This window comes from Grampus griseus, assembly GCF_964374135.1.
Source record: "Grampus griseus genome assembly, chromosome: 19".
NCBI classification, from domain to species: domain Eukaryota; kingdom Metazoa; phylum Chordata; class Mammalia; order Artiodactyla; family Delphinidae; genus Grampus; species Grampus griseus.
Window position 1 is genome coordinate 16,447,527 of NC_139013.1, and position 19,448 is coordinate 16,466,974.

General features: G+C 38.8%; 1 protein-coding gene across 3 annotated transcripts in view; it reads right to left on the minus strand.

The window, feature by feature from the left end:
- Positions 1–686: 686 nt before the first annotated feature.
- Positions 687–19,448, minus strand: part of UBA2 (ubiquitin like modifier activating enzyme 2) — a 31,702-nt gene continuing 12,940 nt past the window's right edge. For all 3 annotated transcript variants that reach the window (XM_082677354.1, XM_082677355.1, XM_082677356.1), the window contains 11 exons: positions 19,280–19,347; positions 18,713–18,834; positions 15,021–15,120; positions 13,955–14,121; positions 12,131–12,224; positions 11,929–12,041; positions 9,381–9,536; positions 7,633–7,729; positions 4,766–4,871; positions 3,062–3,198; positions 687–1,547 (listed from right to left, as the gene is read on the minus strand). In XM_082677354.1, coding sequence (XP_082533480.1) covers positions 1,366–1,547; positions 3,062–3,198; positions 4,766–4,871; positions 7,633–7,729; positions 9,381–9,536; positions 11,929–12,041; positions 12,131–12,224; positions 13,955–14,121; positions 15,021–15,120; positions 18,713–18,834; positions 19,280–19,347 — 1,342 coding nt within the window. In that variant the 3' untranslated portion in view covers positions 687–1,365. The remainder of the gene's footprint in view (positions 1,548–3,061; positions 3,199–4,765; positions 4,872–7,632; positions 7,730–9,380; positions 9,537–11,928; positions 12,042–12,130; positions 12,225–13,954; positions 14,122–15,020; positions 15,121–18,712; positions 18,835–19,279; positions 19,348–19,448) is intronic.

Here is a 19,448-nt window from a genome sequence, read left to right on the forward strand (position 1 = left end):
ATGCTCCTGCGGGCTGAGTCTTGCTCGCCACGATTTTTCTGAAGGCTTTGATTACATGATGAATTTACAAATGACAGAGACGAGGAGTAAGCTGGATGGCAGAGTAAGAATTACACAAAGTGGAACAATACAGAGAATTATCAACTTGAAATTTGGCTGACTGTGGCCAAAAATACCAAAGGCAGAGAGGTACAGAACTGGGCAAACAGCTTCATGGGTTTCTGTTACCCAAAAACTCCAGGCACATCTGTGTGACAGCGGCCTAAAGGCCAAGGCCTTCCGAGGTCCGAGACAGAGATGTGAGTACTGCCCCTTCAGCACTGGTGTGGTCACATCTGCTGGCCAGAGTTGGGTCCTGAATGGTACAATGCAAGAAGGGATTTGGATGACCTGGGGACAACCCAGAGTGGAGGAAAGGCTTTCCCTGTGGAGTCTCAAATCGAAGGCTCCAAGTTACTGGGGCCGAGCAAAGATCACTTAAACGTTCTCAACAGAAGGCCAACTGTTTACAATCCGAATGGCATTAAAAGCTTTCTTTCAGAACATACTCACCTGTGGTAAACAGCAGAGGTCTTGTAACCTCCACGTCCGTTTCTGAGTTAATTTTCTAAAAGCAAAGAATATAGCATGCCTGCAGCAAATACAACGTATAAACCCGGCAGAAACGTGAACTGTGCAGGCATGTATAACAAGTATGCAGATGCCATTTATTTGGTCCATAAGTACAGTATAGTCGTATTTGAGTTTTACAAAACATCAAATATAAATAACCTGAAACTGGAACAATACACAAAATTGGCTTCTTACACGGACATACCAGGCAGTACAAGCTGAAAACTTGAGTAAATTAACAACTGTTTTACATTAATATACATAGTGCCAGTTAACATTTAAAAACAAGTTTCAATGCATAGCACTCGATACTTCTTTGAATCTGTTTCAGTCAATTAAGAGTATGAAAATGGTTAGATCTAGGCTAAAAATAATTCTTCTTCTAACCAAAAATAAAGGCATAATATTTATAACCAGGTATCAACTTTACTAAACCACAATATTGTAAAACTGTTAAATGATACCTAAGGGTATTTACATTAAAAAGGCAACATGCATTGTGTTGTTCCATCTCATGACTGGTTATGCACACACTTTGTTCAAAGGGTTTTAAAACTATATTCCTACTTTCAATACAGCATACTGCAATGTTTCTAATAGTTCTAGCAAAATGAATGCTTTCAAAGGGAGCAGAATCATCTTCAAGTCACTGGTGCCAATTTTTTCCCTTTGGAACAAAGGACATAACAAATAACCTGGTTCTGCCCAGAAGGCCTACTGCAGTGAGAGGGTTCTGTTCAGAGGCATTTCCGTTCAATCTAATGCTATAACATCATCAAGCTCCTCTGTCTGCTCTGTGCGTGACTTTTTCGCACTGACATTCTCTTTCTCATCTAATTTCCTCTTGCGACTTCTTTCTTCTTCACTGATGTCGGCATTATTTGAGGGACCTTCTTCATCCGAATCAACTATGAGCACATCATCTTGCTCTTGTGCTTATTTCAGAAAAAAAGGGAAAAAATGGTTAAAAGTGGGGGGTTACTAGCAGCTCACTAAAATTTTACGTATGTGAAAAACTAACTCTTCTAATACACACCAAACTTTAGAATGGCTACCCTTAGGACCTTGGCTTTACACATTACATATTTCCGTAGTGTTTTAATGTTTTCTGTTACGAGCACCTCTTTCTTTTTTAATCAAAACAAAAATTTTAACAAGCATTATATAATTCCAAGGAATTGTTACAGTTCCTTGTTTCTACTTCTCCAACAGAAAAGAGGAGGGTGAATATCCTAATATTCGCAGCAGTGGTAGTAATAAACAACAACATATACATAGCACTTACAACGTGCCAGGAACTGTTCTGAGCACTTCACATATACAACTCATTTAATCATCACAACCACCGTATAAAGAAGATAACATTATTATCCATTTTCCAGAAAAGGAAACTGAGGCAGAGGCTTGCCCACGGTCACACAGTAGCAGAGGATGAGGTCAGGATTCAAACCTGCAGAGTGGGGCTCTACAGTGTATGCTCTTAACCCTACACTACGGTTGGTTTTGCGTCACCCATCTCCCACCACTGCACTAAATCAAAGGCAGAACACCTACCTTACTCATTGCTAGAGCCTCCAAAACCTATCCACAGCAGCGCATCGATAAATGCACATTTTGAATTATGATTTTTGAAAAACTACCAGTCCTTTCCTTAAAGGAGGATGATGAACCTTTCTATTTTCAGAGGGGGGAAAAGGTCATGAACCCATGGCCCACACACTCTGGACTACCTCAAAGTCCATCTTTACAACTCTCAGAGAACATGAAAACCAAGGAACCACCATATTCCAAAGAACACCAAAGACACAGGGTCAAAGAAATGAAAACAAGTGAAAAAGTAGTAACGAGAGACTGTGAGAGTGAGAGTGAGAGTGAGAGTGAGAGTGAGAGTGAGAGAGAGAGAGAGAGAGAGAGAGAGAGAGAGAGTTGGGGTGGGGTGAGGCAGGTAGTAAACGTTTACATTAGAGCACAGTAAAGCACCAACACTGAACACCCAGGAAAAGAAAGCTTCTGGTGCACTTTATCGAAGTCACACTGGTTCTGAGAAAACTGTGAAATGCTAAAATGTTATACTTACCAAGCATCTGTTCACTCAAAATAGTTAGATGCACTGATTTACTGCCCCTATGAACAGGCATACAAAATCCAAAACTACTACTACTAAGAATGAACCATCTTTCTACACCAGTAAACTGACATTTCCAGTCGTAAAAACAAACGAACAAAAAAATAAAGTGTCTATTTTCCATAAAAATTTTACCCAGTCTTAAATATCTTCATGGTTCATACATTCAAAGCTTCATTAAAACAATGCCAAACCAACACACACCTCTAGTAGTCCTACGGAGTTCTACTTTATGGTCAACATTCATAAAATAATCAGTTTGTTCTAAACAGTCGTGCTTGGTGGGTAAATTAACAACCTGCTGGCCGGGGGGCCATGACTCACCTGTGGATGTGGAAGGCTGAGCTCCATCGTCACTGCCATTGGTTATGCTTTTGGCAGCATCTTCAGCTTGCTTGGGCCCCACTTTTTCTGGGGCATCACCAACAACTTCAAATTCAACATCCTTTCCTAGGTCTTCACTGTAAGAGAACCATGTACTATAACACTGGACCACTGCTATACTACTTACAAAAGCAAAGGCACACCAGACAGAAACTGTCCTCAAAGCTCAAAAAGCGTATACTACGTACACACCAAATATTTGGATTCTGATTTTCAAAGCGTTTTAAAAAAGACTATAACAGATTTTTATGATAATTCAAAACTCTAATTCAAATGGTCAATAACATCGCACTTTCAATTCAGGGAAAGGGTTTTTTAAAAAAATGTTAAGTAACTTTTATTGCTAAAGCAGAAAATGAGTTGAAAACTGTGAGGCCTGATGTAATTCTTAGGCATTATTTCTTCAGCTACTAGGTGAAAAGATTCTATACACTGTACTCTGATCTTGACCAGAGTAATTTAGTGTTTGGGGGTAGAGTTACATGGATTCTCGGTTTTCTCCCCATCTTTACAGGCAGCATCCTGCTTTTGTAATGAGTTCCCAAAAACATGTATAAAAGTTTAATGCATGAAAGTCAAACAAAAGACTTACATGTTATAAGGGGGGTTCTGTTCCCAGAGAGCTAAAAAATATGATAAAAAAAACCCTAATTATGCCTCCTTTTTTAGACACCATGTGATATATTTCCATTTTATTGTACATGTCCTTTCACAACTGAACACAAGCACACCACTAACATCCAACTGGTGTCTAATCGAGGCCAGATATCACTCCCTAGCGATATCTACCTTTCACTCAATTGTCTCATTTTATACTAATAACCCACATTCAGTTTTTCCTGTCATTTTATGCTTTTTATAAACTAAGTATATATATAATACTCTCCAAACAACTACACAAGTTCTAAAAGTTTGGATATATAGATAGCAACATTGGCAAAAAACATGTGGATGCAGGTGGCAGCCTTTGCATTTTGTTAGATGCTACCTAAAGTTATGAGTCAGGGTGCAGTTTAAGGGTAGCAACGAGCATGTTACCTCATTCAGCAGATAAACACACCAAAGTGGAGGACCATCTGTATTTAAATTGTGTTACATATGTGCAAATATCCTGTAACGCAAGCACTTTGGATGCTTTTTTATAAAGTGGGCAGGATATAAAATCAAATAAAAAGAAAAAAATACATGACCCAGGAATCTATATAGGATAAATTTTAATGCTCTCTTGTTACTGTTCCAGATCACAATGAAATACTTGTTTTATGGGAGAAATATTTCTTTCTTCCAAATCATCTTTAAAACTAATTAAAATTTTTTATTCTAGTTCAATTATCAAAATGAATGCACCCTTGATTATAACTATTCAAACACCTGAATTTCTACCCTCTCTAGGTCTTTCTGATCAGCCACCACTGATGAGTTAGTTAACCCTTAAACATTTCTCGCTTATCCCTTTTCTTTCTGGATTCTCAGATTTTTCTGTAGGTCAAACCTCAGGGAACTTAGCGGCCAACTTGAGCATATACATGGTGCAGCTTCAAATGAACAGTAAGGTTTAAAGGTAAGAAAACATTTTCTCTCCACTTTATCTTAAGTTTGTATATTCAAATAACTTCTTACACTTAAAATATTAATAGTTCCTACCTATGAAGGATGTTGATCAATAAAGTGTAGTCCTGAAGGAAGTCGTCTGCTTGAAGCCGGCTCCCATTTCTAATTCCAAATTCTGATAACTTCTTGTGATTATTAGCTAGAAAATTTGAAAGAAATTTAGATGCTTTAGTTATATGTCCGTGGAGCAGTCACTTTAATTTTTTAAAGGTAAACCCCCTGCTATAAGCTGAACTCTATCTCCCAAAAATTCGTACACTGAAGCTCTAACACCAGTGCCTCAGAATGTGGCTATATTTCGAAACAGTGCTTTTTAAAGAGGTGATTAAGTTAAAATGAGGCTGTTGGAGTGGACCCTAATCCAATCTAATTGGTATCCTTAGAAGAAGCCAAGGCGGGAGGCCTCAGGAGAAACCAAACCCATCAACTCCCCCCACCCTCCCAACACTTTGATCTTAAGAGTTCTAGCCTACAGAAATAGGAGAAAATAAATGTTATTTAAGTCCTTGTCTGTGTATTTTGATATGGCAGCCCTAGTAAACTAGTCCACTAAAGTATTACTCACTTAGCTACTCAGCCCTGAAAACTTAACTACCAAAATTACTTCAAGGGAATCGAACTGTGAGAAGTTCTGAGAACCTTCTCCCCTTGAAACCAAATTAATCTGGAATCCTACAGGAGTCAGTGACAACTTTTAGAATTGTTCAAAATATACTCTATTTCTAAAGAGGTTATCCACAGAAATGCCAACAAACTACTTTTAGCAAATTTTACAATTCAGAAGTATGAGGAAACTTTATTTCAATGAATTTTTCAACATAAATTTTCAACATTTCTCAATGGACAGACAGCAGGGTCTCCAAAAACTAATAATTCCAACTTAGTTCTCTCTTCCACATGTCATTTCTGCTTCATTTGAATATCCCCAGCATGTAGCCCACCATGCTTAGCATCTACTGGCACTCAATAAGCCTTTGCTACATGGATTATAAATACTCCAATGAAGAACAATCTCTCCAACCAAACTTCTGGTGTCACCACCTCCTCCTACCTATTCTAGGGCCATCCTGCCTTAACTATCCTTTCTCTCCTGCATGTTCAAATGCTCCTCTCTCCTGACCTGTAAAAGCACTCAAGTTTCATTTACAAACTGCTTCCTCATTTAGCTGCCAATTTACACTCTCCCCTCACAACAGTCAGCTTTACTGAGTATCTGCTCTGTGTCTACAGACTGTGTATAACCTGTTGACCTATAGCCACCATGCCTGGCACATACTAAGTAAACTGTATTTTAAATTCTACTTACGTTTAAATTTACATAATTTTTTTACATAATCTAATAATCTTTTGCGTTCTTAGTTTTTATTTCTTATTTTACCTTTTTAGTCTCCCTGGAATGTCTCTGGAAAATAGTTTCTATCCAGACTTCCATCTCCAAGCCCTTTCACACTCACTAAAACTCCTCAGCCCAACATGTTCAAAAGGGAACCCAGTCACTGAGCATTCTATCCTGGTGAATTAGCATCACCTCTGAAGCCAGAGTCTTGGCAACAGTTCTGTCCAAGCCTAACAATGTTACTCTTCTTCACCTGTGCTCTAAATTCTGCCTCTGCAAATCTCAAATCTGCCATTTGCTTCTGCCTTAGTAAAAATCCCTCACTTCCCTCCATTTTTTTCTGACTCCCTGCCTCTACTCTTACATCCTTATCTCACCCCCCTGCAGATTATGTATTACTTCCCTGCTTAAACCCTGGTGGGAGCAGGATACTGGGGGAGGAGGAAGACAAACAGACATTACACATATGACACAGCGAATCCTCCAGCTGCACAGTCACTGCCAACCCCCACAGCACCCCACCTTCCAGTGAAACAAAATACCTGGCCATTTCTAAAGCTTTTACATTGCTTCATAAGTTTATGCCTTTGTAGATGCTGTTCATTCTGCCCAAATGCAGACTCTCCCCCCTCAGCTCTTCTTCAAGAACTGGTCCATGAGTCCTCTTTCTCCTGGGACACCCCACCCCCTCCCCGACCCTCCTTTTACAAAGCTTCAATTCAAACTTTGTACACTTTCTCTCTATAGTATTTCTTAGATGGCACTAAATCTACTTGTTGATAATCCCTCCTCTCCTTCTAGGCTGTAAGCACTTCAAGCCAGGGACAATTATCTTATTCATCTTTGAATTACGAATATCTATGACTATGCCTGCAATACAGAAGGACTCCAAACATATTTGAACAAATGCTCTCTCACCCTCAGTAGCACAAGTATTTTGTGGAAAAGGACCACATTTAAGCCACTGAGATTCTTGACCAGTTTCCATTTTTAAGGTCCTAGCCTTTAAAAGAGACAGATGGCTAGAATGGGGCTTAAATATTCAACTAGACTCTTAAAACAGATTATGACCCAGCCAAAACGCAACCATCAATTACTCATGACCTAATATCTCCAAATTTCTTAACAAGGAGCTATAGCCAAAAAGAATGCTGACACTCCCCGTCAGGACAAATGAGGTGTGGGAACTTCTAAGTCCAATCAGATTGACCAGTGTGGTCTGAAGGAGGCATAACCACAACACAATTCTCACTTGGAAAGCTTAAACAGAAACTAATGCATTACACCTTATATAACAAATACATTAACAAAAGGGATGAACTGCTTAAACTTCCGAAAAGGAAAGCCAAGAAAACCAAAACTGGGCACTGATTTCAGCAATACACTCTGCTCTATATCACGAGCAGGCTATCAAGGCTTCCCCACTCTTGGACAAACATCACCCCTGTCAGCTGAGGTACTGAGTACCATATGTAGTGAACGGATAAACTAACATGCACTCCTTCACACAGGCAGTCTGCATCCAAATGAGGGGGAGTGAACACAGGCCATGTATAATAAATACCTTCTGTCTCTCCCTCTTCTGAGGATATTAGGATTGTTCCTTTTCCATCTTCAATTTGGACATCTGGTGCTACCATAGCAAATTTTTCTTTCACTATCTATAAGGAAAAAAAAGATTCAAAATATTAACATATGGAATTAAAGACCATAAAAAGCCTAGACTTTTTTTTTCATAAAGGCTCTTAACTTTCCCCTTCCATTGGAAATGAGCCAAGCTGCTCTTCAAGGTACCTTAGGGCAAGCAGGAAAGCAATGGGAATGTACCCAATTATCTCATGCCCATGTTCCACCCCCATGTTTGACCACTGATAAAGATCAGGTAAAACTTCCTCCAGATGGGGACTGAGAACTCCTTGGCTGGCTCTTGGTATTTTGTCGTTCCCAGCAGATTAGGTACTAAGCTAGACACTTGACATATTTTATCTTAGTCTCTATTCCAAACCCATACTGACAGATGTTTTATAGGTGAAATATTTCTCATCAATCTGATTCTCAGATAAACAGTCTTCCCCTTCCCAAGTTCCATCTCTAAATTCAGAGACGGATCAGGAGTGATAATACTGTTAAATTCTACCTGATCCTATAAAACAAACAAATAAACAGAAAAACCAAACAATGGAGGAACTCTCTAAAGGTCCAATAGTGGAATTACCTTTAGCTCAAGAATGAGTAGATACCAACTATAATCGTTTCTTTCCTAAGAAGGAAGATGGGGCAACCACCCTCCAGTATATCAAGTCCTGCTGCTTCCCCATCCAAAACATAAGCTCAAATCAACCCGCCCTCTGTAACCATTTCTGGGAGAAAGGCCATTCATTCTCAAGCAGCCATTAGGGCCACGAAGGTCTACTCCCCCATGTCAGGAGATATATAAATATGTAGCACCATGATGGACATAATCAGAGGAACTATCTGAAACGATCCCCAAAGTGGGAAGTGGAACCCATTCAGGCCTTTTTTTTTTTTTTTTTTTTTTTTGCGGTATGCGGACCTCTCACTGTTGTGGCTTCTCCCTTTGTGGAGCACAGGCTCTGGACGCACAGGCTCAGCGGCCATGGCTCACGGGCCCAGCCGCCCCGCGGCATGTGGGATCTTCCCGGACTGGGGCACGAACCCGTGTCCCCTGCATCAGCAGGCGGACTCTCAACCACTGCGCCACCAGGGAAGCCCCAGGCCATTTTTAAAATCTTTCCTAATTTAAAAAAAACTAGGAGGAACTGAAGGACCAAGCTATAGAACCAGACCATATCCTAACCCTCCATTTCTCACTCCAGAGCTCTACAGGTGAATCCAAGTGTGCAAACGATGCACCTTCTCAGGGACTAACTTAACATACCAGAATCAGGACCGTCACTAGATCACGTAAGGATACCTCCTATCTGCCAAGAAAATACAGAATTTACACACTGCCTGAGAAACAAAGAACTTGCTTACTAAGATACTGTCCACCAATGTACCACCTGTGCTCCATATTCTAGCCAAAAACACCTATTCCCTTCTGGGATGTAAAGCACATATTCTGGAACCACAGACAGGAAAGACAACAGGACCCAGATGGTAAAACAACCCAGGATACCAGAGCAACACACCTCAGTAATTAGGGTAATTATCTGGCTTTTAGTTTGTTATCACAGTAACACTGTAAAAGGCAAAAGGGGACTTGTTTTTTCTTATAAAAAGAAAAATGAACAACCTTTCTTATAAAAAGAAAAATGAACAACCAGGAAGAGAACTAGGTCCTGCATTTACCTTATCTTGTAAGGTGAGAACAGTCACTTTATGGACGTTCAGCCGCACAGTCACCTCTGGCTTGCTGGCACATACGTAACAATTAGGGTTGGGAGGATCCAGTGCACAAGGCACAAGGAGCTTCTTTCTTGGGTTTGGTTGTTTATTCAAAAAAATCTTTGGGAAAAAAAAAACACAAGCAAAAATCAGAAATTTGAGTCATAATTCATATATCATACAGTGTTCACTTAAATACTCCCTTCCAGAAGGAAAATCAAGACCTTTTGTTTTTTTTAAAAAAAAGTTTGAGTATGTACTTATTTATTTGTTTATTTATTTATGGCTGTGTTGGGTCTTCATTGCTGCGTGCGGGCTTCCTCTAGTTGTGGCGAGCGGGGCCTACTCTTCATTGTGGTGGCTTCTCTTGTTGCGGAGCATGGGCTCTAGGCATGTGGGCTTCAGCAGTGGAGGAACATGGGCTCAGTAGTTGTGGCTCACGAGTTCTAGAGCGCAGGCTCAGCAGTTGTAGCACACAGGCTTAGCTGCTCCATGGCATGTGGGATCTTCCCAGACCAGGGCTTGAACCCGCGTTCCCTGCATTGGCAGGCAGATTCTTAACCCATGCGCCACCAGGGAAGTCCCAAAACCTTGTTAAGAGACTGATTTTTCCAACCTTCTTTTTAAATTAGCTACCTTGTAAATAAGGCTGAGCTTACTGGAAAGAAATCTCCGTGTACTGAAGACTCTATATAGACTATTCTGCAGACTAATTTGGCATGAATAAGGGCCTAACCATACTTGTCTCTGGTACCATCATTAAATCAGTTTTGGGGTTCCTTCCTAGTGGTTATTCTTATCAACTTTAAGCCAACTTCTAACAAGACCAATAAACTAATTTCTCTAATTAATGATAATGCTTTCATAGATATATGGAACAAATGTGCTGCCTTTTTTTCAAATTTTCAGATGACTATGATATTAACATTTACATAATAAAAGGAAAAATAATGTATGTCTGGCCCTATTACTATTTCCCTAATACGCAAACAAAAAAATAATAAGAACCAAGGGGGAAAAAAAAAACTGCACTGAAGTTACAAATGTCAGAACATTGGAAACTGATACACAAATTCTCATCGTGCAATTACCATGTAGTATGGTATCTGCTAAGATGAATTAACTCTAAAGAAGAACCCCATCAATTCCCCGAAGCTTAAAGAAGTAAATCCCTTGACAGGCATTAAGTGCTAGGAAGAGCCCTACTGTAGCCTCTCCCCACAATAAATACTAGGCATATACATTTGTACTGTCAGGGCTGGAAGCAGGGTACAATGAGAGAACAGACTTATTTGATCTTGATCTTCACTGGGAAGGTAGAAATGAACAGTAATAAAAACAATTGCTAACACTACTAATACTCAGGCTAACACTATTATTAATCTATCCTGGCATTCATTTATAAATGTGAACAAATGAAGCCCGGACATATAGGTATCATTAGCCCAAGAGAAGAAGAGAGATAAGAAAGCAAAGAAATGGAAAGGATGTTACAGAACAAAGTAGACACTTGTTCAGGCTGCTATAAAAAGGTAGAAATCAAAAAATATATAGTTCTTATAAATTAAAAACATGACAACCAAAATAAAAATTTAAATAGAAAACTGAACCTAGATGGCAGGTTCACTGATCATATGAGTCTACATTCCCTCACCCTGAAATTTCACGGAAACAGTAAAAGGTATTTTAAGAGTGCATTAATAATGGCACTGGGTGCCTTCCCTGGTGGCCCACTGGTTAAGAATCTGCCTGCCAATGCAGGGGACATGGGTTCAAGCCCTGATCCTAGAGCCCGTGCTCCGCAACAAGAGAGAAACCACCGCAATGAGAGGCCCATGCACTGCAATGAGGAGTGACCCCCGCTCGCCGCAACTAGAGAAAGCCCGTGCACACAGCAACGAAGACCCAATGCAGCCATAAATAAATGAATAAATAAAATTTTAAAGACTAAATAAATAAAATTAAACACAAAATCCTCTCTGAAGAAACACACCTTCAACAGGTCCTTAAAGAATTATCACAGATATAGTTTTAACAAATACTAATTGTTTTTTTTAAAAAATCAGGTATCACATAAGCAAACAAAACACTATGAGAGAGATCTAGCAGATGACTGTAAACTCATCCATAAAGATTTCAGACATAAACATGATCAAATATAAGTTTAAAATAAAAAAGTGACAAAAAATGACTGAAGAACAGGGGACTATAAAATAACCAAATAGAATTTTAAACCAGAGAACTCTTAGAACTGAAAAACAATTGAGAAAAGTTAATATAAGAACTCACACAATGAGTTCTTCCAAGGAATCAGTAAAACTAGAAATGTTAGAAGCAAACTAGCTTCTGCAAATGTGACAAAAATAAGAGAAGCAAATGTGTTTTCCTTTTTGTTATAATTTCCAGGAAGCTTACTTAAACATGCAACTCACAAGGTAACTTGAATTACTTTTCCATTGCTTTAAACCAATTTTATTGTTTTAATTTAAAAATTGCAAATAGAAACACTCACTGTTCTACACTGGTCTATTTTTCCTGATAAAATCTTCAATCCTTCCAATACTATCAACCCAGCAATCACTGCATTAGTAGTAGCGATAGCAGGAATAATGTTCCCTGCCATTGCTGGAAAAAAAAAAAAAAAAAAAAAAAAAGTTTAGCTGTTAAAAACCTTAGAATTTTAGATGATACAACTGAAGTACAAAAAAACTTACATTTGATATCAAATCTGCTCTTCATATTCATACTGAAAATATGCATCCTGAGGTTTGCAGCAGAGGTGACGAAATCCATTGCAGATGGGTCATCCTGCCAATAATTTAAACAATTTAACAAGTCTCCCCACAAATTTACTCATTTGGCTAGTATTTCTTTCAGAACAGCAGTTTCACACATTTATAACAAGTCAACTAGAACAAGAGATGGCCTCTCTGGATGAGAAGGGGGCAGGGGCTCATCATCAGCTCCTGTGATCCAGGAATGTGGTCTTACCAAGAGCCAGCAGGTTCTAGGAATTCACTCCTGCTTAAACAAATGCACTGGAGACTAAGGGTATAGACCAGAATACCAATTCCATTTATTGATTGTGGCAATCCTTCCCTGGGTCCATCAGTCAACAATAAGGTTGTTTGACAAGTACAGACCCCAGGGAACACAAGCTGTTTTGAGAAAGCTATTTCATTGAAGCCTCAGAAACAGCTGAACTACTCCTTTTGGCTTTCCTTCTCCAAACTCCCTTCATGTACTCCACAGACCTATACTGTTTCTTTTCAGATGTGGCAGGACAATAATTTTCCCTTTACAACTTCTGTTCTTCCCGAGCCTATATCCTAGTCTCTCTAGTTAGATTTCAGCAAGGTTTCCGGCTTTGAACTGAGAAGAAACTATCGTAGCCCATAATTCAGAAACACCAAAGTATAAAAGAAAAAGCATTGATAGAACGTGGGTTCTTTACATATTTAGCTGGCTATGTAACCACAGGCAAATAAACCTCCCTGAGCCAATATTCATTAATCTGTTAAACAGGGAAAATTACATAAACATCTTGTAAGGTTGTGGTGAGGATTAAATATGATTATTTAACACAGTGTCCATCAGGTACTTCCCCAGGCAATTGGCTTATCACACCCATTAGTTTCAGAGTTTACTCACAGAGGCTAACAATTCAGTTCCAAGTTTTGTTATGTAGCCCCTGTGTATAGATGAAAACCTCCCAAACCACTAGTGTAACAGTAACAATGAAAAAAAAATTTTTTAAGTTACTCCTTATAGCACACAAACCCTAAAGACTAATGTTTACAAGACTCCCCCAATCTAAATTTACCAGCTTTATTTCAGATGACTGATTCAACCCATCTCAAAATTTGCACATAAAGTTACCTTAGTTTTCTTAAACTGATCAAACTTTTCTCCTTACTTTAAAACTCACAGCAAATCTTTACCAATACATGAACATATAAACTTTATCAGATAAATCATTTACAGCCACAGAAAATATTGACTACAATTAAAAATAAGTAAACTCACCAAATTTCAAAATGTAACATTTAACTGCAAAATACTTTTAAATATTGTTTTAACTTGTAAGAAAGACTACATCTCATTTTTCAATTGAGAAGTCTCTCAGACTTTTAAGAGTTAAAAGGCAATTTTATTACTCTCAAGGCCAAATTAGGCCTATGAGCTGCTGTCTCCAAAAAGATATTATGACTTCTATTAACAAATCTCTATTACGTAAGAAGTTCTCTTAAGCCTATTTGCTTAAGTCAGATAAACATTTTACTCCATTAAAGTCACATTTATAAACCATGAACACGTGAGAATCTAAAATGAGGTTTTATGATATTGCTTAAATTCACATATAGAAAATTCATAGTTCAATGTAGTAATTAGAGATGAAAACATCCAAACAAAAATCAACATGTCCTCAAAATCTGGTAGAATAAACAATATCCCCAAATTACTAGGTTCTGGTACAGCTCAAGAACTAAAATATACATTTGATATACAAGTAATTGCCCCACATTTTCAAAACAAACCTTGTCCCATATAAGCTCAGCTCCATCTCCCTTTTCTGCTAAGTGAACTCTCAAAGTCTCAATGCTCTTTGAAAAAAGACGTGCATAGCTCTTCACATCTAGAACTTGCTGGTCTCTCAGACCTAACTGTGGTTCATTTTGTTGATCTGATGCATTGGTTTCTTCTCCTAAAGAAAAGAATATTAGAAATTTCACTATTAACATCATTCCTCTACTCTGTTTAACAATTCAATACCCGACGATAAGAAAATCAAATAATATGAAACAAATTCCATTAAAGTAATTATCACTAAGATACACTTATGTGTACAAGAAAATCGCTAATATTGATATGGGAAAGGTGCAAGACTGTCTCAGAACTTCATAAGGAGATTACTAGAGGATTCAAGAATATAATGTAGATAAGATAATAATCACTATGCCCAGAACATAGTTAGCATTCAGAAAGCGGAAGCTATTAGAGCAATAATTGAATTGGGCCATAAAGTGACATATCCGTTACTGTAGATAACTATAGAAAACTGCTCCAAACTGACATCCTAAGTCTCCTGGTACCTTTTAAGTTCCACTATGCTGAACACTGCTGTGCAAAACAAGCTGAGACACAATGTGTTGAAGGAGAGTGGGTAAGGAAGTAGTCACTACTACAATAGTTTTTCTTGCACTTAAAGTTATAAATAAGTTAAAGGAACAACACTTTATGTCAGGGAAAATATGAAACAACTAAATGTTAACTGATAAGGGACTAGTTAAATAATACTGACTGAAAAGAGCAAGTCAGAGTATATAAATAGTATGATTCCATTTACGGAAAGTGCATATACAACTGTCTGCGTCTACGTGCACGGAGTTATCACCAAGACATTCCCTAAAACATTAATAGTAACTATTTCCCTAGGTGATGAGATTTCCAGTGATTTTCCTTCTTCATACTTTGCTGAACTGTCTGAATTTCTTACCATGGGTGTATACCACTGTACACCAAGAAATGACAGGGCTGTTTAAAGACTTTAGGTTAGAGAATTTCCAATTTAGCTTATCCCAAAGACAAAAATGTATCCTTCACCTTGACTTTGCACTTCGGCCCAATCCAATGGAACTGGAGGTTTCCTTTTCCGCCACAGTTTGTCCATTGTCAACAGATACCTGATATCATCTTTAAAAAGCTAAGATAGAAAGAAGGGAAGAAGGAAAGAAGGAAAGGAAGAAAGGTAAATTCCATGAACTCTACAGTCCCTATGCTGACAAAATATAACAAAATTTCCCTGCTGATTTACTTTAAACATTACACTATAAAATCTGATTTAAAGAACACATGTTATATACCAGTAGATTAACAATTCTCAAAGGGGCAGGGGGAGCTTAAAACTTTGTGTAAAAGGAAATTTTACACAAAACCCCCGTATGTGAAAACAGTTAAAATCAGAGATGCTGGTGAAAGCAGAGTAAGGGAACTCTGAACTGTGCTGACTGACCCTGTCCTCCCAAGTCACCTCCCCTAAATTAGCTCCTCAGATCAGTCGGAAGCACAATCATACCATTCAAGCAGACTAAGTGAATACACACGAACTCCGTAAGAACTGAGCCTAAAGGTACCAGTTAGCAACATCTCCAAGTTTGTGGGACATACCAGTAAAGCACACACATTTAAAAAGGGCTCAAAAACAGAATTTCTTAACCATCTGCAACATCTTTGAAATGTGCTCCCGCCCCCCCAAATAACCTCAAACACACAAAACAATTCCTATTTCGAAAATAAAAACATAAACATTACCACATGTAGACTGAGAGACCATCACATGAATCACACTTCCTATGTGGCAGAATACCAGATGATTTTAATAGTTTTACCTTTTCCTTAGCTATATTTTCTATTGTTGACTGATTTATTCCACAGGTTTGTTGTATGTACCGGGTATGAATTTCGATGTAGCTAAGTTAAAAGAACTATTTCTATCAAAATATACTCAATTCAATAAATATTTATTAAGCATCCTTAATCTTTGAAAACCAGCCAAATATACAACTAATTAGAGTACAACTCAGTGTGAAAACCACACAGTTCTGAGTACTGTAAGTTTTTTAAAATATTTATTTATTTATTTTTGGCAGCGTTGGGTCTTCGTTGCTGTGTGCAGGCTTTCTCTAGTTGCGGTGAGCGGGAGCTACTCTTCGTTGTGGTGTGCAGGGTTCTCACTGCGGTGGCTCCTCTTGTTACAGAGCACAGGCTCTAGGCACGCGGGCTTCAGTAGTTGTAGCACGTGAGCTCAGCAGTTCTGGCTGACGGGCTCTATAGAGCGCAGGCTCAGTGGTTGTGGCGCATGGGCTTAGTTGCTCCGCAGCATGTGGGATCTTCCCAGACCAGGGCTTGAACCCGTGTCCCCTGCATTGGCAGGTGGATTCTAACCACTGAACCACCTGGGAAGTCCCTATCTTCACACTCCTGTCTCCTTCTATAAACCTATGAATCTCAACCAAATCCCTAGTCTAAACTGCTCTATTTACCTATAGAACCACCTGTCATCTCGCTAATATCCGAGAAGAATCTCAAAATTCATTCTATCACCTTCCCCTCTTCCCCAACCCCCACGCACACATCTGTTTCCCACCCTACCTATCTCAGAGAACGGCACCTCTGTTCACCTGCTGCCCAGCAGGAAACCAGTTAGTATTATTCTTCGTTCCTGACTTTATACATACAAAGTCCTGCTGAGTCTAACTTTTCCTCCACACTCCACTGGGATGCAGATGGGTTGTACTTCAGATTTCTCTGGCATTGCACACTCCAGAAGGCACTGTCCCATACTGGTTACAAGAGGAACATCAGGTCCTACAATAGTGCACTGCATACTTTCTATACCTTATACACTACCCTTTAATGGATTCCCACTGTCTTCGTATAACATCCTTATCGTGACCTAGAAAGTCCTGCCAGATCTAACCTCAGCTTACCTTTCCAGTCCTCTTTCCACTCTCCCGTTTAATGGGAATTATTTCAGTTCTTCAACCTAAAACTTTCTTTCTATATGCTGCACACTCATCCCCACCCTTATTCTTTAAAGTCTTGAGTTGAAATGTCAAGACTTTAAAGAAGTCTTGACAGCCTCTGGACAGCCTCTTCCGAACCCTCATACTAGGTTTAATAATAATGTTTAATAATAAGTGGGGTTAAGTTTACTTATTATTAGAGGGTTCCAATGCATCTGAACTTGAAATTCCTTGTTCAATGTTTGACTTCCCTTCTAGATGCTGAGTTCCCTCCCTAAAAAGAGCTGGGACCCTATTTTCTGTCTTTCACCACTAAATCCTCTGTACTTAAAGTGGTCCCTGGCACACAGCAGATGCTTAAAGTTACCTGCTGAACAACGGATTGGAGAGGTACTTCAGATTATTCTGGCATTCAACTGCTGCTCAGGTTGGAATGGAAATAGGTATATGGATACTAGTTTGGAAAACACTGTCGATATCCGTATCAGAGTTAAGTGCATTTGATTTTAAGTATAATCAAAATAAAAACCATTTTCTAAGGTAAAGGCTGTAGTGAGGAAATAAATGCAGTAGGTTTAAGAAAGTCAACCTGTGACATGTACTGTCACTGAGGAAAGATGAAATAGAAGCTGGAGGGAGCAGTAGGCCATTTGCTTAGGACAACAGGACGTGTGCATGTCAGAAAGCAGACAGGAGGAGCCAGGAGACTCAAGATGCAGGGGAGAGAGAAAATACTATTTGAAGAAAAAGGTACAAGACAGAAAAATAGCAGGTGGAAGCACTAGCCTTTACTCAAAGGGATTTCTCTCAAACAGGAAAGAGCTAGTAAGAACCTACTGTATAGCACAGGGAATTCAGTACTCTGTAATGACCTATATGGGAAAAGAATCTTAAAAAAAGTGAATATACATATATGTATAACTGACTCACTTTGCTGCACACCTGAAACTAACACAACACTGTAAATCAACTATATTCCAATTAAAAAAAATTTTTTTTTTTTTTTTTTTGCGGTACGCGGGTCTCTCACTGTTGTGGCCTCTCCCGCTGCGGAGCACAGGCTCCGGACGCGCAGGCTCAGCGGCCATGGCTCACGGGCCTAGCCGCTCCACAGCATGTGGGATCTTCCCGGACCGGGGCACGAACCTGTGTCCCCTGCATCGGCAGGCAGACTCTCAACCACTGCGCCACCAGGGAAGCACCCCCCGCCAAAAAAAATTTTTTTAATTAAAAAAAAAAAAGAAGCAGGGAAAAGAGAAAAGACTTTTAAAAACACAGATCTGGGGGCCTAGCTGAGCCATAATTAGGTAGACCTAATTAAAGCAATCTTACAGATTTCTCTAAAAATACTGAGCAAACAATATATAAAATGAAGAGGAATTCACCCAAGAACACAGGCTTAGGGATTCAAGAGCAATTTAGAACATGTCACCCAAACTCTCAATAGAAGATTTGAGCAGCAAAGGGATATAAGACGAGAAACAGCAGGAACCAAAAGTCAGTTATATAAAGAAAATCAAGAAGTTCAGTGAAATTGAGGGACGGAAAGACAACCAAGAGTGAATAAGCAAGCCGCTGTATTTTACCTTCTATAAAGATGCTATACTGATTTAGTATTGATGTTAAAATCTCAAACTTGTTTATCCCACCTGCATCAATGAATTCACTAAGACAGCAGTAGGCATAAAAAGAAGTGTAATTCAATCATGTACTAGTTTAAAACAGAGTAACAAAAATCTATCTACAATTATAAAAAAAAGTAAACCTAACCTTGGTAAAAAGTTTAACTGGATCATATCCAGTTGATTTAGCCCATTCCTTGGTGGAAATACGTTTAATGTCACCATCTTCATTAGATGCTCTGGCTCTGGCTTCGGCTTCCATTGGTTCCCCTACAAAACAAACACCATTTTATTTTCAACTGTAGTTAGTATAGAACTAAGCTCTCATCTACCCTTAGGGGAAAAAAGAGTCACTCATGGAGGTCACCAGCATCTGACACATTCTGAGTTCAAGGAGACAGAATTATAACATGCTCATCACCATCTTTTTCTGCCTCAGTTTCTGAAGGCCATATGTAGAGCAGTTCCAAGTACAGACCTATAATCAGATCTGGGAACAACTCCTGGCTCTATTTACTAGATTTGTAAAATTTCCCTGAACACTGTTTCCTCACAAGTAAAATGGCAGTACCCATTTTTAAAAACACATCTTAAATACATATTATCTAGCACATAACAGCAATTATTTCCCCCCGCATTAAGCTATCAATATTAAATTAGCAAAATAAAGATAGTGCTCACCAATAAGAAAATATACCCCAACTGGTTTACTCACAGGAAGCTTCAGGGTCAGCTCTGTCAGGAGACACTTCTTGATCAGCATCCTCTTCCCCAAACAACTGGCTATAATTTAAGAATAGTAAATATTTATGTACAACAAAATACTCTGAACAAAGGTTAACTTTTCCTACTTTTCTCAAAAACAACAAATTTAGTTATCTCAA